The 25,726-nt window shown below is 46.0% G+C and overlaps 1 protein-coding gene across 10 annotated transcripts in view; it reads right to left on the reverse strand.

The window, feature by feature from the left end:
• PCDH15 (protocadherin related 15) overlaps window positions 1-25,726 on the reverse strand; it is a 315,783-nt gene that overhangs the window by 79,861 nt on the left and 210,196 nt on the right. For all 10 annotated transcript variants that reach the window (XM_027889680.1, XM_027889686.1, XM_027889679.1 and 7 more), the window contains 7 exons: window positions 23,601-23,735; window positions 22,448-22,597; window positions 16,873-17,066; window positions 13,916-14,048; window positions 8,474-8,553; window positions 6,914-7,007; window positions 1,951-2,079 (listed from right to left, as the gene is read on the reverse strand). In XM_027889680.1, the coding sequence (XP_027745481.1) occupies window positions 1,951-2,079; window positions 6,914-7,007; window positions 8,474-8,553; window positions 13,916-14,048; window positions 16,873-17,066; window positions 22,448-22,597; window positions 23,601-23,735 (915 nt within the window). The remainder of the gene's footprint in view (window positions 1-1,950; window positions 2,080-6,913; window positions 7,008-8,473; window positions 8,554-13,915; window positions 14,049-16,872; window positions 17,067-22,447; window positions 22,598-23,600; window positions 23,736-25,726) is intronic.

The following is a 25,726-nucleotide window of genomic DNA, read 5'->3' on the forward strand; positions in this document are numbered from 1 at the left end:
TGATGTCTTCGCTCTCCTGGGCCCCACGAGCTCAACAGCTTCTTCTTTAACCAGAGCCTGCATTTTGAGTCCACAACGAACTGCTTGGGACTGATTTTTCCCTGAACAGGAGTGTGAAGCTGCCAGTAGATCTTGCAGTCGATACACTGATCCCTTCCTAAATGTCATTCCATGCCTCCCATGCCCCTGGTATGGATAACACAGCACTGTACGAGGCAAACCATTCCAATGCCCTGCCTTCAGCCTGCTTTACAGCGCCCTGAACTGCCTGAATTTCACTGCCAAGTCTCCCATTTGCAGCTCTTTGCTTGCCTTTGGTGGCTCCTTTGCAGAGACCTCTGTGCAGCAAATCTCCCGCTGCCTTTCGGGGCATCCCCGGGACCACACCTGGAGGAGCAGCAGGGAATCCAATCCTGCACAACACAGCGCACAATAAAAGGGATTGGAAAGGCATCTGCTCCTCTGCCAGCTGGGTTTTTGTTCTTTTAATCCTCAGTCTGCTCCACAAATCCCCCCAGGCAGAACGCCAGTGCCTTCAGGAACTCCACCGGCAGACAGAGCTGGTGGAGTGGCGGGGAGTGAGAGCACTCCAGAGTGTGGATCCAACAAACCTTCCCCTCTCCCACAGGAAATCTTTCACTGCCCTTGTTCTACATCTCCTTGGGAAACAACCTCCCAGATGCCACCTAAGCCCTCCCTCATGGGAATCCCTCCTGAAATTCAACTTTCCCACTCAAGACAAAGCAGAGAACGGAAAACTCTTGTCTGTGGCAAGATGTTAATGGGAGTGTCCAAACTAATTGTTTTATACCCCAGATTGTTTCTAGTCCCATCCCTGGATGTGTCCAAGGCCAGGCTGGATGGAGCTTGGAGCAACCTGGGCTAGTGGAAGCCAGAAAAAAAAAAATTCCAGATGCCCAAATCTCTCTTTTCTATACCATGGAATGGTTTTTCCAAAGGGTATTTCTACACTGATTTGCATTTGGGAACATGAAACAACAGGAACCACACCCACTATTTGTGCTAGATATTCATCCATCCTCGTGTTCGAGAGGGTGATTGAGCCTTGAGGCCCCCCAGCAAAACCCAAAGTGAATTTTAAACATATTTGGTACTGGTTTGAACTATTACACCTGTGCCTTTCAGCAGGCAAAATGAGAAACCACCACACATGAAGACAGCGCCAAAACTCGAAGCAGTAACTTAATAATTTGTGAAACCTGATTTAACTGCAGTGAGGGGCCCTAAATTCTCCACGTCCAAGGCTTCAAACCAGTCTCTCATGTCTTATTAAATAATACAAACTGGGAAGAAAAGGAGCTCCCATTTTCTATTTACATGGTTGCTACTGGGGGAAAAAACCAACCAACCAACAACAACAACAACACAGCTTCAAATCCCTCAAATTAGCAATACCCCCAAGCAACCTCTATTTTTACGGCAGGTAATCAATTATTTCAGTCAGGGCTTTAACGGGTTTCCCTCCTGAATGGCCTTAAAATGCTGTATGTGTGCGTGACAGTTTCCTAGAGCCGGGTGTCACTTGTTCAGTGTGGCAGGAAATGATTTACAAAGAAAGCAGCAAGAGGTTAAAAATGGGGCAGCACTGTTTTAACACTGGAAATCTGTGAGAAGCAAGCTTATACAGTGGCATTTCTTAAAAAACAAACAAACAAACAAACAGGTTTTAATGTGTTATTTTTGCACCAAAGAGTGTTTTCAGTTATGCCACGCAGCAAACAAAGCAATCAATTCCGTATTTTAAAGCACAACTCTGTATTTTAAAGCTCAAAACACGACTTTGTTACCACAAATGCATCTGACAATGGGCAGTTTGCAGTTAAATCTAAAATATTTCGATGGGATTTGGTCTAAGGCACAATTATTTCAGGCTCTTTCCCAATTGCCTCGACAGTTTGGTTAATAAAATAAACAATTTTAATGACTTACCCTTACTTGACCAACAAAAGCATTGGCTTCTTCTTCCTGCACAGAGAGGTTTTTGGGTAGAAACATGTCAAAAACCGGTCCGTTGTCGTTCACATCTGTCACCACTATATTGACAGTAGCAGTTGAGGTCTAAGGAGAAAAACAACACTCTGAACAAATTATCTTTATTTTACAGTTTCCAAGGTGAAAACCTTACTGTTATTTATTAGAGCTGAGCAGTGCAGAATCACAGGTAAACAGGTTATCAGTTTGAGAGAGAGGGAAGCAGCATTACTTTGAAGAGCTTCTCTTTAGTCTTTCTATTCTTATCAGACAAAAAAAGGCTTGTGATTGAATAATATATTAAACAAAGGGCAATCAGATATCTTTTTCTACTTGAAGGATTATGAAGGATCCCGTCATAAGACCAACATTTCAAACAATCCCTTATTTTTATAGTAGTCACAGTTCAGAAACCTATCAGATGTGGATGAATTCAATGAATTCAGAATTCACTGTAACCAGATGAACATTTCAAATAATCTTCCTTTTTTTTTTATCAGCCCCAATTTAACAAATGATCAAAAAGTGGATGAATTCACGAGGAGCACTCAAAGCAAACTCTGGGTGAGCAGCAGGGCCCCTGGGCTCCCCCTTCTTTTAAATCTGCAACGACAGACTCTGACCTGAGAGAGAACATGGGAATAACTCCAAAATCTTGCTTGTTCAGCTGAATTGCAGGAAACATTTGTTGAAAGGCTGAAATGCCAACCTTTCCCATGACATGAGAGTCCCTTGGCTACCTGTGTGTCTCTGGGATGATCAGAGCAGCAGTTCTGCCACTAACATCCCAAAGTGCCACAATCCAAGGTCATTGACTAAATCCCACACTTTTATCTCCCCATTAGATGGCTCCAAAGATTTGCCTGAGCTCTGTGCGCACCACAGCCCCGGCCCTGCTCTGAAATAGCCTTTATTAGACAACTGGAATTAATTACAGAGGCTTATTCAGAACTGCGGAACGGAGCGGCGTTGCTGACAACACCATCATCCATCCTGGGAATAATGGGGAAAGTCACCTTCCTGCAGCAGCCAGGGAAATGTTTGGCACTGGGCAACAGGTGGGAAGGGCCACAGGGAGTGGGGGAATGGGTCACCACACCTGGCACCTGCATCCCACGCCCCCACAAGGGTACTGCCCGCCCTGGCTCTGGTGTTTGTACCTCTGCAAGGTCACCTGCACGTGGCAGAGGAAAAGGAACTCAGAATTCCCAGCAGCAGGAAGCAGATTTTGCCTTGCAAAGCTTGGGGGGGGGGACAAACAGGGGAAAAAAAGACGATGCTTCGAGAAGAGATGGTTGAAACAAATCAGCCCCGTCCAACCTGGCCTTGGACACTTCCAGGGATCCAGGGGCAGCCACAGCTTCTCTGGGCACCCTGTGCCAGGGCCTGCCCACCCTCACAGGGAACAATTTCTTCCCAATATCCCATCCAACCCTGCCCTCTTTCAGTGGGAAGCCATTTCCCCTCGTCCTGTCCCTCCAGGCCCTTCCAAACAGTCTCTCTCCACCTTTCTTGGAGGCTCAGAAAGCAAAGAGTTTCACACATTTCTTAAGGAATCATGTAAAGCTGCAGAGTTTCACAGAGGATGCTCCAAGACAGTGAAACAGCAAAAAAAAAAAAAAAAAAAGCTCTTCACATATGCTTAAATATCACTAAAAGCCTTTAAAGAAACCTGAGTGGTTCCCCAAAGTAATGAGAGACACGTAATCCACAACTTTGTTTTGTGTATCCATGGAATGGATCCTCCCCAAGGAAACACAGCAAGGCTAAAAAAACCGCTCTGGCTGGTTTAAAATGAGGCATTTCTTCTGCAGATTTGCCAAGCAGGGTTTGGAAAGGAGTCCTGAAGCTCCTGCTGGAAATCCACCCGGGGAAAAGCCAGCCCAGCCTCAAATTGGGCATTTCCCATTCATTACTGAAGCAAGCCCTGTTGAATTCTCTTTTCTAAGGAACATAACTCAAACAAAAGATCAACGGCAGCAATTTATGGCTTTCTTAGGGCCCCTGAAATAGTTCTTACACATATAATTCTTCCCTGAGCAATAGTTGTAACATTTACATTGCCTGCACAAATATCTTTGTGTCCTGAGCATGCCAGGCCCTGACAGACGTTATGGATGGGAAATATGAAGGAAATTCCAATTTATTCTTGTTTTATTTGTCCCCTGTCACTTAAACTGAAGTTGGGAATTGATGAGAGCGTTCTGTGCCTCGGAGAGGAAACACTGTCAGCTCTGATGTCGAGCAAGTTTATTAATTTGGACAAACTCTGAGACAAACACTCATCTCGAGACAGGACTGGTTTGCAAATAATCAAATCTGAGGCCAAGACCTTATCTGATAAAAAAAAAAATACCCCCAAAAAACAGTTAATAATGCTTCTGATCTACATATCAGCACTTATCTATATTCAGCTCAACAAAACTATACTGGAATGATCACAGAACTATTTTCAGACCTTCTTTCCCTCCAGTGTAGGGCATGAGAACTTAAAAAGTGGAATCTACCACCCCCTTAAACCTCTCCAAGTTACACAGAAGAAAAGGCCAGCTGGATTGCAAAGAAACAGCACAGAGACAATAGACTGGGGCTTGAAGGGAGAAGATAAGGCTGAATGAGAAAAGATCAGGCCCTAATAAAAGATCTTACCCTAATAAAAGGAGCTGATACAGGGAGAAAAAAGCCTTCTCTCCAAGAGGGGAGAATCTGGCTGGACAAAGTTGTTGTGCACACTGAAATTTATAGATCAGCTGAAATTTTTATGGCTTTCTCACATAGAATCCATAACTTGGCAGGGAAATAGCAATAGACAGCATTTCTCTTTAAGCACATTTAATTAATATATTAAGGTAGTATTAAAATTGCCCAGAATAAACAGGCTATGTAGATTTTTTTTTTTTTTTGGTAGGCTTGTTTTACTGATTACAAAAGGGTCAGTCAAGTAAAAGTCTTTTTCAGTGCAAGCTCTTTTGTAGACAAAATCTCTGTTCAGCATTTCCTGAGAGGCACGTGTGCTTTCTTCTTGCTACACAATGGAACTGATGGGGAGCAGAGACAGGTAATATTTCAAGGAGTAACAGAAAATTTACTGTAATTAAGTCATTCTCTGTATGCCATTTGAGAAGTAAATCTTTGTTTAAATTACCTTGATCTAGTGCTACCTGTTTTGCTCTAAGGAAGGTAATTAATTCCAGTGTCATGGGAGAAAGATGCTCTGAATTATTAATGATCTGAAGAGGGCTGAAATACCCAAGTCTGACTTACAAGATGAACCATAACTGAAATAATATGATCACAGAATGGTCTGGGTTAGAAGGGACCTTAAAGACCATCCCATTCCACCCCCTGCCATGGGCAGGGACACCTTCCACCAGCCCAGGTTGCTCCAAGCCCCGTCCAATTCCAAAGCAGAGCAACATTTCCCATGTATTCCATCTAAAATGCAGTATTTTATATGCTAATGTTTAAAAATGAACGAGCCAAAGTGAAGCCCCCTTTGGTTTCATGTCACAACGGCCAAAACTCTTTGCTCAGAGTTCAGCTGAAAGTTATTACTGACCCTGAAATGTCTGGGGTGCTGCTCACAATTTCTGAAGCACAATCTCTGGGTGAAGCGACAAGGACTGACCTTACTCAGTTAGGTATGAAACATCAATAAAAACAGGTCATTTTGCCCACTATGGGAATGACCCCGTGGAAGGGACCCACCCTAGAGAGCAGGGGAAAGGCTCCTCTCCCCGAGGAGAAAGCAGCAGCATAAACAACCTGTGCCCCCCATTCCCATCTCCCTGTGCCTCTGGAGGGGAGCAGGGAGAGCCCAGGAAGGAGGGAAGGTGTTTTTAAGCTTTGTTTTACTTCTCATTATCCTGCTCTGATTTTGTAGGTAACAAATTTCAATCCACGTCCCCAAATTCAGCCTGTTTTGCCCGTGGTGGTGATCAGGGAGTGATTTTTCCCCCTCCTTATCTCACCTCCTGAGCCTTTTTTCACTGTATTTCACCTGACAGCAATAGCAACAAAAAGCCTACACACACTAATAAAGTCCTTTCCCTTTGAATGCCGTTCAAATTTTAAAGAAACAAGCAAATCCAGCAAAGGCTGCACATGGAATACAAAAGCTCACTTGGAGTATATTGGACTCTAATAGCTGGTTTCAAACAGCTCAGTGTTGGGTGGAAAGGGATCAGGGTGGATACGCCGCCAGCTAAAATATGTTAATGTGATTTAAATTACACTGTACCTGCCTGGGGAATTAATTTTGTCATTTTTAGGGAAACTGAAGCCAGCCATTCAATCAGATCCCCCGTTTTCTGTAGGCACTAATGGGATTGTTCAGGAAAAGCCAAGCTGGATGGCAAGCAGCAGGTGAACAAGGCGTGGGGGAGCAGGAGTTTCGGAACTGCAGGATTTTTCTTTTTTCTGTTTTTCTTTTTCAAGAGACACCGTTGCTTCCCGATAAAAACTAGTTAAAAATCAAAGCACCCCCCCCCTGAAATCACAGGGACTTGCTGAAACAAGCACCCCTGTCCTCAGAACACTTGGCAAGGCACCAGCCAGCAAGGAGCCATCAGACAGCAGGGAGCACCTCCAGAAGAGCTGCAAATCAAGGAAATTATGCAAAGACACAAGGAAGCCTGGCAAATTAGTCAAACCCACTGTTTCCTGGCATGGAAGAGGCATGGAGATTTGATGGCGTGGTTGACCTGCCCTGTTTCATCCACTTGTGTGTAAAATAAAAGCCAAGGAGCTCATCCAGCCCCGCTCGGGATTCTGGCAAGCCCAGCTCTTCCCCCTTTGGTTCCACCACAAGCTTTGGGGGCACAAACAGGCAGATTACAGATATATTTGCTCAAGATCTGTGTCACAGACACTCCAACCATCCTGCCCCCCCTCTTCCCCTCGGTGTCCCCAGGGCACTCACCCCGTCGGGTCTGCCGTCCGAGGCCGTCACAATCAGGATGTAGCGGTCGGTGCTTTCCCTGTCCAGGGGTTTTCCCAGGGCCAGCAGCCCAGAACTGCAACAAAACAAACCCCCAACACGTCACCACAGCGGCTGGCAGAGATCTGCAGGTACTTTTGGCTCCACCACTCCGTGCCACACCGAGGTTTCCCTCTGAGCAGGTTAAGGCTGATAAAAAGCCATGAGACAATCACTGATGTTTCCCACTTGGACAATTTAGGGTTAAAACACCAACCCAGTTATTGATTTCTTTAATATTTATTTATATATTAATTTAATTTTTGTTCAGTGTTAATCCTCCTTTCATCTCCTCTCGAGACATTCCAGCAGCCAGGAAACTAAACACGCGAGAAAGGCTGCAGGAAATTTTGCACAGGAGGTCAGCCTGAGTTTCTCTGTGCTCAGGAGAGGGTTGCCAGAGTCCCCCGTGCAGGAATCCCTACAAATCCACGCTGGATTTGCTGTGCTGGAGCTGCACCTCGCAGCAATCCCTCTGAGCTGATGAGCACAGCACACCTTCCCTGATCTGCACCAAAAACTCCAGCCCTAAGCCACGGGTAACACCAGCAGCCCAACCTGGGCACCTCAGTGAAGGAAAAGTCTCCCTCTCCAAGGTGTCCCTTCCCTCACCTGACAAGCCTTTATTATTAGAGGGCCCATCCATCACTCCTGGTGGAGGAGAGCACCGTCTCCTGGGATCCTCAAGGGGGTTTTACATTGTCCCCTAAATGATTTGATTCTCCTTTTATGGGAGATTTATCACCTGGAAGCTCTCCTAGAACATACAAACCTGTTTCAGTAGGTTTGTGTGTCTCACAGTCTCTCCCTCGCCCCGAATTTTTTGGAAAAAAAAAAAAAAAAAAAAAGAACGATTTTTTGCAATTATACACCACGAACAAATTAGCCCCAGGTTACTTCTGTCCCATCACTACCACAGGAAGTCAACTCACCACCTTCCCTTCCTTCTGCAAAGAAAAAAAGATACTTTGGAGTGTAAATAATAGCTAACAGTAGGTAAATAACACCTAATGATAGGTAAAATAAAGGAAGGGTGGTGGCACAGGCACAGACAGGTCTGGTGCTCATAATTTCATGATGCAGCCTCTCTTTCTCACTCTATTTGAGTTGGTATTCAATTTGAGGAAAAGAGGTTTTAAAACAATGCTCAGAAGGCTTTTTTTTTTAAATACAGGCTAAACTGCAAGAAGGCAGGAAAATAAAGCAAAAATTGTCCCTGTCATTAGTCAAGAGCTGACAGGTATAAGGTTCTTAATTAATCCCTGGTCACTCTTCTAAATAGAATGTTTTCACTTCAGTGAGTTTTACCCACTTAAAGTGTTCCAAATAAATAAATAGTCCCCTGTGAAAAACTCCAGAGTGCAATAAGGCTCTCAGAGCTCTCATTTACGTGTAAGGAGCAGCTGAGCATGTGTGATTACAAACCTTTTCTTCCACTCTCAGCCCCCACATTCACTTGACTGAAAAGCCACAAGTCTTCTTCACCAAGGGCTCTCCACTTACCTCTGAGAGAGATTAAAAACTTGTTGAGGATCTCCGTTCTGAATGAGGTATCTTATGGGGTCACCCTCCCTATCAAAAGCCTTTAGGGGAAAAAAAAAAAGAGGAGAGAATTAAGTCAGTGACAGAGCTTTCTTTACTTTCTTTCCAAGTGGAGAATCAACCCCTGATGTTCCAGGGATGCCTGCAGGGACAAGATTGATGTCTGCTTCTGAGGCAGCTCTGCTTATTGCAGATGGGCTACTTCAGAGGACAAAGCTGTAGCACATCAGCACTCTCATGCTACACAGGATTATCCTGAATACAGGATTAATAATTAGTCATTATTAAATTAATGCCACATTTACACACACAACAGCATGTGTCTGAAATTCAGGCTTATTCAGTTAGGTGTATTTTATATAGCTACAGACTGATCAGACTGAACTTCTCGTTTTCTTTCTTCCCAGTCTTCATTTCCACTTCTTGTCTGGATCCCTCTTTCTGTTGGTTTACCAGACTCCCAATCTTTGGCTGATGCTCCACCACCCAGCAGCGTAGACATTGCAGCAACCCTCTCCCCAGGATAATTTGCTTTTTGGGGATGAAGGTTCAGATAAGACCTTTGAGAACGGCTGTCAGCAGCACCGAAACAATGATATTCCACCTACTAGGTGCCAAAAAAAACCCAACACCTTTTCAGAAGCTGAGTAAACTACTTTTGTTGTTAAGCTTTGGCTAACCTGTTCCCAAACCCAGCCATAAATCTGCCATGGAATCATTGCTGTTTTGTCAAGGGTACACAAAAACCTTTTCCCAGGAAAGAGTATTGTGAGTTTTTTAGAGAAATTACTATTAAACAGTCTCCTGCACAGTGGCTAAGTCAGATGAAGGGGACCCACACAAAGGGGAGAGCAAGAACAACCAGAGCAGCACAGAGTCAGGAAAAGTCAAGGCAAAACTAAAAGAAACAGGAAAGAACACAAGGGATAAAAAAGAACTGTTCAAACTGCGGGGGAAACCTGAGGAGTGTGGCACCTTCTGAGCAAAAGGGATGGTGTTGAGAAGGTCAAAGAGCTGACACTCTTTTTTTGGAATTAACTGTGGCAACAAAGGGGTGAAATCTCGGCCGAGAACGGGGAAAGAACAGGCAGAGAAGCTGTACATAAATAGAGCATCTTTAAATCATCTGCTGAAATTAAAGCCTGGTTAAGTTCATCCTAGTGTACAAAACCCAGGCTGAAGCAATCTCTATGCCATTAGTGGTTTTCTCTGAAAACTCAGAGAGGAAAAAACGCGCTCAAGGGCAGACACAAGGTCCATCCTTCACGGGGGAACGAGCCTGGGAATCACGGGGAGAGCTCAACTCCCAGAAAACCACAAACCACCAGATCATCGGCAAGTTACCTGGATGGCAACATGGAGATGGGGAACACAAAGCCAAAGCTGCCAAGAGCAAAGGGATGGTGAAGGAACCTGATCTTTTACAACAGGGCAGAAGCTGTGGGGGCAATAAAACACCCGAGCCACGGAGAGGCTTCTCGTGCTGCCCTTCTGTGACACCTCCCCAAACCAGGTCAGACAACACCGTCTCCAAATGGAAGGTGGGACTGAGCAAGAATAAAACCACTCATAAAAACGAAGGTCAGGCAGCAGTGGGTGGCATTTGGTATTGACTCAGTTCTGCACGGGTGTAAACAGTTCCTCCTGGACTGATCAACAGTTCCATCCACAACGAGAGAGCGGGAAATCTGTCTGTAAAATCCAGGGAGTGGCGGGAGGTCCGAGTGAGATATGGATCTCCTTACCCTGGAGATATGAACAGTCAGGATCTGACTCAGGAAAGACAAGTGAAAAATGGTCAGCCAAGAACACAAAATGCTACAAATACTGGAGCTAGAAAACCTGACTAGTTGGCCTCTCTGAGGACTATCAGAGATCCTAAATCACCCCCTTTAGTGGTCCTTTGTACTCCTCCTACCTGCAGGGCATCCTGCCCTCCCTTCACATTCTGGGGTGTCCCACAGCTATGAGATCAGGGCCTGCATTCTCAGCAAGAAGTCAGGAGACTCTCAAAAAGACAGAAAATAAAAGACTGGCTCTAGTTCATTTCATTTTCTCCTTATCTCCAAAGAAAATCCACCTTCCACTCAACAGACTCTAAAAATCAGGGAGGAAACGACAACTGGTTGTTTTTTAAAAGCTCCTGTTTCCAAAGGACAGCAGGTTGTTATGAAATAAGAAACCCCCCGAGGGCTTGTGAGTGAGGAGAGCAATCCATAGCCACTGTTTTCCAGCTCAGTGGAATACAGTGAACTCCATAAATTGTACACAACGATTCCATGTTGCCTCCTTGTTCAGCACAGAACTGGACCGTGGTAACAGCCCTATTTGTTTTGCAGGCTCCCAGAAAAATGACACCATTTGCATATTTTAATTAATAATGGCTGGCAGAACACGAAGCCGTAAATGCCTCCCAGGCATGCAATAAACTCTGAGGTTTATTTACAAATTAATGCTGCAGAGGCCATTTAATATTGCATTAATCTCAAATGTTGTTAATTAAAACACCACTCACAAGCAACTGGGTGCATCATAAAATAAATAACAGCATAAGAGAAATACAACCTTCCATCCTCAGCACGGAACATGGAAAAGGGAGAAAGGGAATTTTACTTTTAGAACAGGTATTTTAAAGCCTAAAAGGAAAAATCTGAAGCAGCTGCATTTGCGTTGTTATTGACCCTGATATTTTGCAGATCTTCAGATTTGCCAGCTTGGGAATATTTAAAATGTTTTGCTCGCTCTTTCCCAGATTTTGTAAGCTGCAGGCCACACTAACAAAGTATTACTGAGAGAGAGTCATAAAATAATAATCTCTTAATCTGCACCAACCTAAACCCTTGATTTATTGGTGAGAATCACGAAAGGAAACATCAGGGTGGAACATGTGCATAAATATCTGGGGTCTGGTGATGTTCCACGTGAAGATGGAACACAGGCAATACCTGAAGCCATTGCCAGAACTGCACGAAAAACCCCGCACCAAGGTCACTAACTGGTAACTTTCTGTTGCCTGGAAAGGACAGCCCAAGATTTCACAAGCTTAAATACGCAGTTTACGAATGTTTAAAATGCCCTGGCCAATTTTACACAGCAGGGAATGAAGAAAGATGAAGACAGGAATACAATCCCCACAAGTGCTTTAATACAGAGGGGTGTTTTAATGCAGAATGAGGCACTTGAACTTAAAATCACTGAATGGTTGGGTTGGAAGGGACCTTAAAGATCATCCCATTCCACCCTCTGCCACGGGCAGGGACACCTTCCACCAGCCCAGGCTGCTCCAAGCCCTGTCCAACCTGGCCTTGGACACTTCCAGGGATCCAGGGGCAGCCACAGCTTCCCTGGGCAACCTGTGCCAGGGCCTCATCACCTCACAGGGAACGATTCCTTCCCACTATCCCATCTATCCCTGCCCCCTGGCAGTAGAAAACCACTCCCCTTTGTTCTATCACTACACACCCCTGGAAAAAGTCCCGCTCCATCTCTCATGTATGATGCACCCACACTACAGGTCCAGGATAAACCAGTCCTACAAAAAAGATCAGTCCTGGACTCAGCCCCAAAAGCTGAAGCCAAGCATATTTGGGATTTAAGAAGCCAGTATTTTTCACAAAGAACAACTGTCTGGCTGAACTCACACCATGCACAGCAGACTGGTAATACAAGATTAATCCACACTGAGGTAAAAAAATCAGTAAAACTCAACATCTTCTATGCATTTCCAAAGCTCTTTAAAACAAACTGAGGCATTTCACTCTCCCCCAGACACAGTAACCTGTGATTTCTGGGGATCTTGGCATGTGGCAAGAGAACACCCACTGCTCTATCCCCAGAGCTCCCAGCACCATCCTGGCGAGGGGGACAGGAGCTGGCACGGCCATCCTGCATCCCCCCTGCCCTGCCTGGCACAGGCTGTCTCTCCCAGACTTCCTCAGCATTCCTTACCAAGGATCACGTGAAAAGGAAGCAGAATCCACACGGTAAAATTATGGAATCATATCTGTTAAGGTTGGAAAAGCCCTCCCAGCCCATGGATCCCCCCTGTGCCAGATGCCCACCTTTGTCCCCACCTCCAGGGCCGGGCACTCCAAACCTCCCTGGGCAGCTCCTGCCAGTGCCTGACCACCCTTTCCATGGAGAAATCACTCCTGATGTCCAACCTGAGCCTCCCCTGGCACAGCTGGAGGCCGTTCCCTCTCCTCCTGTCCCTTGTTCCCTGGGAACACAGAATGTGCTGTTTGGGATTCAATGAAACACCAAAGCAGATTATTCCAACACTTTCCAACCGCATTCAGATTGTGTAAACCCCTTAAATACTAAAGCCTGCCAACAGTTTTTCTGCCTCCAAAGTTCCCCCAGGCCCTCAGACACATTTTCCATCACCTGTCAAGCGAACACAAACGTTTCTGTTCCTCAGCATGCTCCTGGCTCCTGCTCCTTTGTGGGGTTTCCAAAAGCAAGAGTCTCCCCACCAGGGAGGAGAAGGCTCCTGAACAGCACGGCCCTTCCATCCCGCACTCCCCGCAGGCACCGCAGATGTGCCACAAGTTAATCTGCAGCACCGAGCTAAATGAGTCACCCTCCCTCGGCACAGGTGACTAAATCAGCCTAACCATCCAGAATAATCCAAATCTTTCATCAGCAAACCGTTTAACCAGGAGCTCACCCCCGTTCACCTGCATCAGCGGCTCAACTAGAGCTCCTTTATTTCGCTTTATTTCGCTACTACTGAACGTAGCATTAAGTTCCTGATCCCCCACCACCACCCCCTCCCAAAAGAACAGGATCTAAAGAGCTGTCATTTATCTGCCCATTTTGCACAGCTGGTTTGGAGATGTGTGGGCAGAACTCAACACAGCGAAGGCTCAGGGAACAGTCAGCGAGGAGAAAGCTGATTTATGAACCATTAACCCAACAGCTCTGCTGCACAAGGATGGGGGTGCAGGATGGTCCTGGGGCACAGGGAGGTGATGCACAAGGAGTACGAGGCCATCCCTGACCTCAGATCACCTGCTGAGAGAGGGGGATGCCTCGTTTACACAGAGTGTGGGGGCAAATTTAATATACGAGCAGTGGGATAATTAGAAATGGGACGAATAATCGAATTTCTTTGTGCACAACATAATTACAACGTGAAAAAGGAAACCCCCTCCCCACATAACCACTTCAGAAGATGGGCTGGGTCTGTAAGGAGTTGCACTGTGGAAAAGTAAATAGGCACTTTATTGGTTCTGAAAATCATGCAATCCCTATAAACTGCCCTTTTCCCTCCTGTATCCAAGGACTGGCTTCTGCATGGCAAGGGCAAAAACAGAAGGAAGGTGGTGAAGGCTTCAGCACCTCCAGGGAAGCAGAGGGAAGCAGAGAGCAGAACAGGGAAGCCCAGGGAAGCATCAGTACCTGCAGGTTTAACAAAACAGCTCCGATTCTCATGGCCTCGCTCACTTCCAGGCTGTACATCAGCTGGGGAAAGCGGGGAGGGCTCTGGTTGTTGGGTGGCAGGACCTCGATGTAAACAGTGGTGATGGAGCTCCTGCAACATAAGGGGGGGAAAACCACAGTCCAAGCCAGTGAAAACCAGTAAATCGACAAGCAAGAGGCAACTCATAAAGTTTGGTTTGTACACCGTGTGTTCTCCAGCTCGAACAACCTCCCTTTGCTTCTTTAAAAGCCTCAGGATATATTCCACCACCCCCCAAATCAAAAGTAAAGCAGGAAGAAAAGCCATTAAAGGAAGAAAAGCTAAATAGTTTCCCTCAAAGTAGCCCAAAGTGGTGTTCTCCCAAAATAAGAGCAGTAAGGCACCAGTGCACACTCCACACACAAACACAGCTCACGATGCCCTGGTGATCCTGTGTTTTCTACAAGACTTAAAAATCTCTACAAGATTTAAAATCTGGCTTAAAGGGACTTTTCTCTTGCCTCTGTTATCCCACCTGCCTTCTATCCTGGATGCTGGAACAGCACTCCCACCCGAGGACAGAACCCTGGGCAGAGCGAGGGCTGTGCTGCAGGTGCAGGTTTTCCCCACACAAGCCCTTTGACAAAGTTGGGAAATCTCATGTTTTAGGGCTGCAGGAAAGAAACCGAATTTTTTTTTTTTTTTGAGAAGGAGTGGGGAAAGGTAGAAAAAAGAAAATCATGAACCCAATGAGCTGCTTCTTGCAGGGCTAGCACGCTCCAGAGCAGGTTTAGAGGGTCCTGCTCGAAATTACCAAATGTGTTGAGAGTTAAAACAAGCTGCTGTGGGATCTGACAGAGCTCATTTAATACCAGAAAACACATCGCTGATCAATACTTTAAAATTAGAAAGTTCCAAAACTCTGACCAAGCCCAGTCCCCAGTCTGTTCTGGATGTTCCCACTGCCCTTTCCCGGCAGGTTCTGTCACTCTGGGTCACCGATGGGAGCTGGGCAGAGCACTGGAACACCACAACAGATGTGCTGGGGACTGTCCCACAGCACCCTGGCTATCCTCCAAGACAACAAACCCCCCAGTGTGCCCTGTCCAGAAGGACAAATGCCACCAGCAGGGAAGGGCTGCAGGAGCTCTGTCCCCTGGGGCACAGATCTGTAGGACCACGGAACCCTACACTGGTTTGGGACCTTCCTGGAGTTCCCCCCCTGCTGTGAGGGCTGGAATTTCCACTCGATCAGTCAAATCAATTCTTCCCAGGTCAAACCTGCCTCTCATGTGACAGTAACTGGTGACTTCCCTGTTCTGACCTCAATCCAAGAGCTTTCCCACCTCATCTTCTCCCCCGTCCTGCTGAGGAGGGGTAGTGAGATGGCTGGGAGGGTGTCCAACAGCTGGCCAAGGCCAACCCACCAACTCTACCTTAACACCAGGTACAAGCTGACTCTTAACAGCCCATCAATCTTCCAGTTGTGCCCAAAAATTCCCCAACTGCCTCCTTAAGTATTACCTCCTGTCTTCCTGGCTATTTTAAACTATCCCCTCGCATCCCCTGATCTTCCTGAATTAACGTTCCACGCTTCTGTTGATGGAGTAGAGAAAAACACCATCACCAAATGATCAACAGACACAAAAAACTAGCAGGGAAAACATCCCCTGAGCACTGGCTGCCTCTTTTCTTGGGATAGCTGCTGCCTGTGTATGGGACACATATCCCGAGAGCTGGGGTTCAGTGTGTTTATCCCCTTTCCACTGCTGAATAGTTAAAAAAATATATTGTTCTGTGCCATGTTCTTCCTGATTCTGCTACATCTAAATAAGGTCCAGGCTGAGTTATTTTCAATCAAGTTCTGGAAGCAAAAATGGGTTTTGTTCACCACAACAGAAGGGCATTTAGTGACAGCTCAAGGGGGAATGGCTTCCCACTGCCAGAGGGCAGGGAGAGATGGGATATTGGGAAGGAATTCTTGGCTGAGAGGGTGGGCAGGCCCTGGCACAGGGTGCCCAGAGAAGCTGTGGCTGCCCCTGGATCCTGCAAGTGTCCCAGGCCAGGTTGGACGGGGCTTGGAGCAGCCTGGGCTGGTGGAAGGTGTCCCTGGCCACTCATTACCTGTATTACCTTTCCTTCTCACACCCCCAGGTGAGGAAATGATTTGCACTTCACGGCTGGGAGAGGTTAAAAAGCTGGAACCTGTTGTTCCTTCCTGTCACCCTCCTTGGAACAGGGAGGTTGTCACATCATCAGTACCATAGAGAGGCATTTTTTTGCACCCCCACACCTTCCTGAAATGACATTTGGGCACAACTGCCATATTTAGAACCCAAACTCCAAAGATCCAGGTCGGCAGGACTCAATACCTTAACTTTTTTGAACTGATAGAATCAGAGAGTGGTCTGAGTTGGAAGGGACCTTAAAGGTCATGTTTTCCACTCCCTGCCACAGGCATGAGAGGGTCCTATCCTGACCATCCTAAATTTGCAGCGGGGGGAAAACAAATAATTCTGCTGGTGGGAATTCAGGTCTTAGTGGGGGGCACAGCTGGTCAGGTGTGGCCCCATCATGCCAAGTCTGGGTGACCTTGCACGTGCTTCACCCGGACAGAAGGTCTCCAGCTCAGCAACCAGATTACTGCTGATCCTCTCTGCCTTCTGAACAAAAAACCATCTCCCTTCCCACTTGCTTTCCTCCTGACATCCCCTCACCTCAGCTCCTCCCAGCGAATGGACACGCACACGTGACATCACAACCGGGCTATTGCAGGCAAATAAAACCACAAAAAGCAGAGGGAGGGAAGGAAACAAGGCAAAGAGAATTTGAAGGAGCAGAAAGGGAAAGAGTTCTAACGTGACCCTTCTCCTTCCACCGCGCGGGGTGGCACGGCAGGGTGGAGGGACGGAGGGAGCGCTGCCGGGGTGGGGGGGTTGAGGAAAGCTGCATTTACCTTCTCTCTGCAGGAGGAGCACTGTCAGAAGCCTTGACAGTGAGAGCGTAGGAGCGCCCCACTGCCAGCGCCACTCCCGGAGCGATGGTCACAAGGCCCGTTCGCTCATTGATGACGAAGTCTCCCTGAGCCCCAGCCAAAATTTCATACACTATCTGGCCATTGGGTCCCTCGTCCGCATCTACAGCTGTGAGCTGGAATTAAAACCACAGTGTCAGTGTTGGGCCTTCGCAGGATTGGGGGGGGGTGGGGTGGGGGGAGGCAACTCGGAGGGGGAGAGGAGGCAGAGGGCAAACTCCAACAGCTGGAACGTAGGCAGGAATTTCTAACCACTGTCCAACAAAGATACAGTTTAAATGAAGGGTCACAGGTGTAAAAACATCACGAAGCAGGGAAAAAACTGCTCACTGAAGACTGCCAGCCACTTATTTTAAGGCACAAATTAGGAAACTTAGTTAAGACCAAGTTCACAGTCTCTGTGGATTGGAATTTATAACACTTCCTATAAAGGAGGGGAGGGAGAAGAAGACACATATTATGCTGCAAAAGTAACAACAGGGCTGTATTTATTTACTGGAAGTTCCCACCTCTCCCTACACCGTTCAAAGGGACAGCCTAGGTACTGCCAGGAGGTTTCAAAGTTTGTGTTAATGTGCACATAAAGAGCCAAGGGGAAGGAAAGGCAATTGTTCCCTTATGGATACACACGGACAATGTTCCTGGCCAGAAACTGGAGCTCAGGCAATGTTTGTGCTTTCAGTGACAGAATAGAGTCCCAGAATGGTTTGGGTCTGAAGGGACCTTAAAGCCCATCTCATTCCAAGGCTCATTCCAAGGCTCATTCCAACCCTTCCATTAGATCAGGTCGCTCAGAGCCCCACCCAGCCTTGGTCGAGCTGCTCTTCTTCCCTTAGGGGTTGTTTTGCTGATGCAAAACGCACACTGGTTCCTCAGGTGGCTTTTCATTTCCTGTAACTATCTGTCCCCTCAAACAGCACGTGGGAGGACGTAAAGCCACAGGAGCAGCACCTGAGCATCCAGCAGGATAAACCTCTTTCATCCCCTGGGACACCCTCAGAGGTGGCAGCACTGCAGACAGGTAGAGGAGCTCGGTGACATCTCTGCTATGCTACCCTCTAAAATAACCTATCAGTCCATGCAGCATCACACCCAAACTTCAGCAGGTCAGACATGCCCAGAGCACCACCTACACCTGCCAAACCACCTCCTGCAGCTGGGAAACCACCTCCTACATCTGTGAAACCGCCACCTCCATCTGCCAAACCACCTCCTACATCTGTGAAACCGCCACCTACATCTGCCAAACCACCTCCTACATCTGTGAAACCGCCCCCTACAGATGCCAGAACATCATCTACATCTGCCAAACTACCTCCTACATCTGCCAAACCACCTTTGCCCAAGGATGGCTGACAAACTGGAAGAGCAGAAGCCAAACCTCGTCCCTAAAACAGGAAGCCAAAGGTGTAATATGTGAGTTAATCACATTTTCATACAAGCTTAACCACCGAGGGGAGAGTGTGAGTCACTGAATCAGGGAATCCCAGGATGGTTTGGCTCGGAAGGGACATTAAAGATCCCGCAGTTCCAACCCCCCCTGCACTGGGCAGGGACACCTTCCACGAGAAGGTTGGTCAGAGCCCCATCCAGCTTGGCCTTGAACACTTCCAGGGAAAACCTCAGGGATCTAATTGCTTTGTAAGATATTTCTGATTCTGCACAGGCTCAGTGAAATACGACATTTCATGCAGAAAGTCCAAACCGTGTTCAAACCCAAGACCTAAGCACACAATATCTTAAACAGAATGTGCTGACTGAAATGCTAACATTTAAATATATGAACAAAAGTTTACCCTCTTTGTTAGGAAAACAAGCTATTCCTGCTGTTGGGAACTCAGCTACTTCGGGCAGGTCCAAATCATTTTGCACATGGAACAGGGCGTGCACAGGACTCACCAACTAAAAAGCCCATTAATTAAGCCACTTTTCTCCTGAAGCAATCAGTGTTCTGCTTCTTTCACACCCAGCACGGTGACCCAAAGCAAATCTCCAGCACGGAACTATTTAATTTTCTTGAACTGGTTGCACTTAAAAGAGCAAATCTTTATTCCGAAGGTGTTTTTAGACACGGGATAAACCCTTGAAATGCCCCCGAAAAATCATGAAATGGGAGTTCATCTCCCCTTAAAAGGCTTCAACCCCAAATTTATATCCACGTGTGAGGGTTTTTATCTCGCTCATTCTATATTTTCTTTTGAAATTCTCAAAAGGATGAAGGCTGCACTTTATTCACTCCTTCTGTCTCTCCACAACAGCTGGACATGTTCATTAACCTCCCAGGGAGCAAAAACCCATCTCGGTGACACAGCTATAAAAAGAGCTGTAATAAACCTTCTCAGCTGAACTTCAAAAGTAACACTCGCACACAAAAAAAAAAAAGATAAATAAAGGCTTTATGCAAAGCACAAGGCCCTAAGTATTTAATGACAGGATTTGGAACCAGGCCACTTTTTACTGTGACAGCCTGAAAAGGGAAAATTAATTGACTACACAAGCCCATATACTTAGAAGGTTAATTAAACCCACAAATGCTGAATGCTTGGAAAGATAAGTGATTTGAATAACATTTTGGGGGCAAAAGCAGGAATCAAAACTGGAATGAAACAGAATTAAAGTTCAACGGCTGCCATAATGTATGATTTTAGAAATTCCATCCCCAGCTGTCCCAGACCGATAGAGCTTCATAGTTAACGAGATTTGAGCAACATGGGCTAAAATATAGAGGGAAGAAGAGCAAGAGAAGGTTTATTTTACTCTCCTCAGACACTTTGCATGCAGCAGTGCCAGCTCCGCTGCGTTAATATTTAATGTACTGCAAATTTTGCAAAGTAGGTGCATGTTCTGCTGCCGCAAGGAGTGATTTTCTTGGGAGAGAAGGGAGATTCAGAAGGATGACCTTACGCTTACCAAGGCATTTTGGTCACAGTATCAGCTCTGGTCAGACTCATTTGATACTTGGAGGAAACTTTTAGTGTTTTAGATGGGACAGTGGGGAGAAATCCTTGTCTGTGAGGGTGCTACCACTGCTCCATGCTCCAACCAGCAGTGTGCAACCAGCTTAAATCATAGCAGTGAAAGAGTGGAAAACAGGACAGCAAAATAAATAAAATAACAAAGATGGAATTAAGTGCTTTAATAGGTTTGCTATCAAGCAGTCTTCCTAGTGACGAATGTTATTTGCCACACATTTAACTGTTTTCAGTGACACATTTCTCAGTCTCAGTCGCCACAATAAAATAATTATAAAAGCAGAAGGAAAAACCAGACATTTTCAAGGTGGAAGGGACAGAATGTAAAGACATTTAAACTTCACTTTACTCTCCTCAACCAAGGCCTCAAACAGTTCCACATGTACTGAAATAAAAACTTTTGCTCACTTCTGTGAAAGGCCACAGGGAAAGAAGGCAAATTCCTTGCACTAACCACGCTGGGAGAAAGAAAAGAATAGGGGGAAAAAATTGAATTTTGCCTGTGATCACTGTATTTTCCTGCTAGTTCTGGTTATTTTCAAGCAGAAATTATGGATTATTTTATTTTCTTTAAGTTTTTTTTTGGAGCATGCCAGACAGCAAACACGATATAAACTATTAATTAATATGATTTGGGGTTTTTTTTTCAGTAATAAAATCAAGCCAGCTCCCCACAAAATGGGGCAATGAGAAAGTACAAACTGGGGTTATTGATATATTTTATTTGTACATTTTCATGCAACTGCACTCAGCTAAAAAAAAAAAAAAAAAAAACTCAATCCCTTCTTACCCTCAGGATAATAAAAGCAAAGTGGCAACTCCATGAGAGCACTTCCAGTGCTGTAGCAACATTTGCATTTTGGGAGCAGGATGACATGACTCATAAAGGAAAATCTGTCTTGATCCTCCCTGAAATCAGCCTGATTATTATAATAAATGATTATGAGCCTGTACAGATTTTCTGAGGTCACTGTTCTTTTTCTAACCTACTTCCTCACATCAGAGAGTGGTTTTTATGAACTAATCACATCCGACCTGGCTCATCTTCCTGTGGGAACTGTCAGGGTTGAGGAGAGGATCTCAAAGGATCCTCACCCCAGGGATGAGCTGGGGTTACATGGGGAGTTTGTTCTGTGTACCAAGAACATGCCATCAAAATCACTGTGTCAGGGTTCCAAAAAATGGAAAAGAAAGGTCAGCTTGGCCTCTGAGGTCTTTATAAAGCAGAAAGAAAACTGAAATAAGGCAGCACAAACCCACCTTCCCAGCCTAAGGAAAGCCTGGGGGGTTATACAGGAAAAGATAAGCAGCTTTCCAAATAGCCAAGCAGCCCAAAGTTCCATTATCATGGAACCACAGAATGACCTGAGCTGGAAAGGATCTCAAACACCATCCTGTCCCACCCCCTGCCATGGGCAGCGACACCTTCCACCAGCCCAGGCTGCTCCAAGCCTCGTCCAACCTGGCCTTGGACACTTCCAGGGATCCAGGGGCAGCCACAGCTTCTCTGGGCAACCTGTGCCAGGGCCTGCCCACCCTCCCAGGGAAGGATTCCTTCCCAATATCCCATCTATCCCTGCCCCCTGGCAGTGGGAAGCCATTCCCTGTGCCCTTCAGGACAACAATATTTGGTATCTTTTGTTTCTGCTTATGCATCGCTTGAAGGAACTTAATGGTGCTTAAAACTTTGATCTTTCCCTCAAATCTTGCTGAAAATGCCCCCCTGACTCTCCCTGATGGTTTTTAAGCACTTGTAGCTTAAGGAGATTGGTGAAAAGGCAAGAAAACCACGACTGAGGAAGCAAAGATGCAAACGCACAATTACAGCTCAAGGGGGGCGTGTGCCAGAACAGACACTGAGCCCTCTCCTACTGCTGCTAAATCACTGCTGCCCTGATTAATTCCTGACTATAATTCAGAAACTGGCATTTTATTACTCAAGTCAGCTGATGAGTTTTATTTTCCCAATATTCCCACTGCCTCCACCAGCGGGATCTTGTCCTCACCCACTGGCATCTCAGAAGAAGGACCACCCAAAATAAACCTTTTTCCATTCACTTCAGTGCCACCAGGATTCACCTCCAGCCCTGCACTAAGACATAAATGAGTGCTGGCAAACTTTAATCAAAGCTGCTTCTCCCTGGGCAGCACATTTGTCACTGCTCATTTGCTCCACGAACAAACGACTTGTGGAAACCAACAGCCTTTATGACGTGGTAAAAACATTCCTGGTTGTGTTCTGCTCAGCTGTTTACCTGTTCCCCCAGAGCATTTTATGGCAATATCCTGCTAATAGAGGAGAATGCTATTTCTTCTTTTGAAATTTTCCAGCTGAAAAGGTTTTGTGGAATGTCGGGTGAAACAGCTGAGTTGCAGCTGAACATCTAAGACAGGCCCAACAGTTGGGAGGAGCAATTTTAATGGTTATTTACCTAATGAAGCGGATGGAGATACACAAAATTAACTTCTAGCTGGTTTCCAATCTACTGAGTTGACAAAGCCAATAAAAAAAGACCTGAAATTACCTTTATAACACCTTCCCCGGGCTTCATGTCCGTATAAATCTTGACATTGTAGGAGATGTTGGAGAAGGTGGGGGAGTTGTCATTCGCATCGATCACCACGATATTGACGGTCACTGGGACGCTCTCCTGGACTCCATCAGAAGCTGTCATCTTCAGCAGGAAAAAAAAAAAATAAGCAGAACAGGAACATATGTTAATGGTTTGTCCTTATTACAACTCCAGCTGTGAGGAAATACAACAGAAAATGGGCATTTCACTTCTCTCCGTCCTTCAGAATTCCACCAGGCTTCAGCTGAGCCTGAGATACAGAGGGCAAGACTCTGCAGGGGAAAAGCAAAAGCCAACCCACGCCTTTGAAATGCTCTTTGTGTCAGGTGAGCAGGAGAAATGAGGGGGAATCACCTACAATTCCCCGGGGTTGGGGCCAGGATAGGAAGCACGGTCTGTGGCTGGGAGGGATGAGCCACCTGTCAAGTCCCACCTCACTCAGGAGCTCCTCCACCTCTGTTAAACCTCCAAGAGAGCGTTCCGGGGTGGCACTTGAAGAGCTAAGGACCTTTTCTACTCCAGAGAGGAGATGTGAGCTCTCCTCTCGACTGCTAAAAGGACAGAAAATAGGGAGGCACAGATTGGGAACCCCTGCGGAGGAACAGCCCCTTTCCAAATTGCTGCAGGGCCGTTGTTTACTCACAGCCTGAGGGACAACTAAGTCCATTTTTAGCTATTTATAAATTATTTTTTTTTAAATACTGCTGGCTGTGGTTTATTGCAGCCTGGTTTTTTTTTTATTTGCTCCTGAAATCAAGCAAAAAGACCAAGACAGGTGTCCCGTTCCCGGCTCAGGGGGACGAGAAAAGAAAGGCACCGATGGCCTCAAAGGCCAGGGATAAAAAACAAGAGGGCTCAGATGCTGCCATGGGAGGGGGGTGAGGAGCAGGGGACACACCTGGGACCGTGGACATGATGCTCAGGGGGATCAAAATGCTGCTCTCAAATTGGAAGAAGCAGTTTGGAGGAAGGCACTACCCCCATCAGCTCCCCTGGGTTCGCTGTTTGCTCCTCCTGGGCCATTTTCCTGATGCCCAAGGATGTCAGAACTAAGCCTTTCTCCTCCCAGCAAGCTGTGGCTGAGGCTGCAGGGGTGGTCACTCACCGAGAAGGTGTAGAGCTGCTGGGTTTCTCTGTCCAGGGGCTGCAGCAGGGTGAGGTAGCGGGTGATGCCACTCTGAGTCACAGTGAAAAACGTGTTGTAATCGTTCAGGAAGAGGTGGAGCTGGGGGTCCTTGGTCTTCAAACCACATCAAGAAAAAAAAGGGTGTTTTATTAGAAATTCAGCTGCACTATTAACTCTCCAATCATTTGATGCAAGTGTTTGCTTTATCTGAAACCTAAATAGGCAGAAACTACAAAGCCTGTGACTAAGAATCCTCAAAAAAACCAAAACTAAAACCCCCCACTGCTGGCCTAAAAATCTAATCTTCTTCATGAAAAATGTATTAAAACCCTACTTTACCCTCCAGAGTGAGAAAATCCAATGGTAAACAAATACCTGCATCTGTTAGTTTTAAATGACTGTGCTTTTTTTCCCCCATTGAAACAGTAATTTCTAAGCCAAATACAACAATATAAGAAACCAGATTCAGGCATATTAAAACCAAACCAAAACTGATCTTGATTAACAGAGCAATAAAACAGTTGGGTTGGTGCAATGAAAAGTATAATGATGTGTTGAAGTGCATCATTAAATAGATGCAGCTCAGAGGCTCTCTGCGTCTCAAAAAGAATCAAAATACACTGATGCAGAATTATGAACTTCTCAGTTGATCAAGGGGAAAAAAAAAAAAACATAATAAATGAACCGTGGCACCGTTTCCATTAGAAAGTAACATTTCAAAGTAAATGAAGGCAAGTCAGGGCATTGTAAGTTTACTCATGTCTTCATGAGTACTTCAGTCACTCCCCACTTCCATCTCTTTCGAGATGTTATTGAGTTATTTAACTGATTGGACTGCAAGGGTCACTCTACATTAGTTAAATTTGCAAACAAACTGCATTAGCTTTTATTGCCTCCAGCATTCCAACAAATTCCTGTGTCCTTGCCCATAACGTGGTTAATTTAACCTGACTTCTCGTGCTGCTCTCGGTCACGAGCGAGAGTTTATTTCTGTCAGATGAGGCCGGGCTGGTGGAGTGCGAATTCCACCCCAGAAAACACAAAAGGCTGGGAGACAAGTCCCATAAAAACTGATTTAAACTGCCCCAAAATAACGTGGAGATGAGGGATCAGAGGGATGAGTAAAACCCAACAGAAGATTCAGGGGTTTACAACCTGCTTTCCACCATCGCTGCACAGAACCCGCCCCGTGCAGGGCAGGACACCCAGCACGGGCACGAACAGCCAAATTCAGCAAATTAACCAAAAATTGGAGCATTAGGCTCTTCTTCTCTCGATATCTTCTCAATCTGAGTCCAAAATGCTTCCAGAAGGTTCATTCCTGCCTGCCATTAGTGTCAGTCCTGTAGGACTGGACCCCCCAGAGCACTGGGGATGTCACCAACAGGCACTGAGTGGCATCGTGAACGACTCCCAGGACAACATCAGTACAATCAGAAGGAGAAAGAAGAACTTCTCTCAGTGAGCCAAAACAAAGTCCAGGCTTTGGAAGGCAAAGACTGCCCAGTTTGAAGGAGAAACCCTTCCAGCTGCTGCCAGTTACGTGGAAGAACTATCCCAGTGTTCCAAACGAGTGGTTTCTCGTTCCCTGAAGCTTTGCTGCAATGCCAGCTCCCGGGAAAATTACAATTCCTTTTCCAGTCAGCAATGCAAACAGCAGTGAAAAATTACAGGAGCTAGTTGCCAATAATTGTTCCCTTTGCAGACACTGTAAAGTCAGGCAAAAATTTAATTTCCAAAAACGCCGGTGAGGTGTTACACTCCTCGCTTGCCGTGTCATTTTGAACACTAATAAACAGTATTTTTTCCCCTAATTTGCTCCTCAGGAAAAGCAACGATGGAGATCCCACGCCCTCTCCGAGTAATCCATCCTGTTCCTTTGCTATTCCTGTATTAGAGATGTTATCCTAGTGTGGAAGTTAAATTGCCTTTACAGCAATCAATGCCTAGTTCACGTACCTCCCATGCACGTCAGACCCACAGAGCAATTTATTTCCTGAATCTTTCCTTAATCTGGAAAAGCACTCTTATGCCTTTACATCATTAGCATGGGTATTTTACGTTATTATCACATTTTGTGCTGCAAGAAAGTCAGATCACTTGAC

The sequence above is a fragment of the Empidonax traillii genome, unplaced genomic scaffold, assembly GCF_003031625.1.
Source record: "Empidonax traillii isolate 1590-97213 ecotype Southwest subspecies unplaced genomic scaffold, ASM303162v1 scaffold269:size870118, whole genome shotgun sequence".
In the NCBI taxonomy this organism is placed as follows: Eukaryota; Metazoa; Chordata; class Aves; order Passeriformes; family Tyrannidae; genus Empidonax; species Empidonax traillii.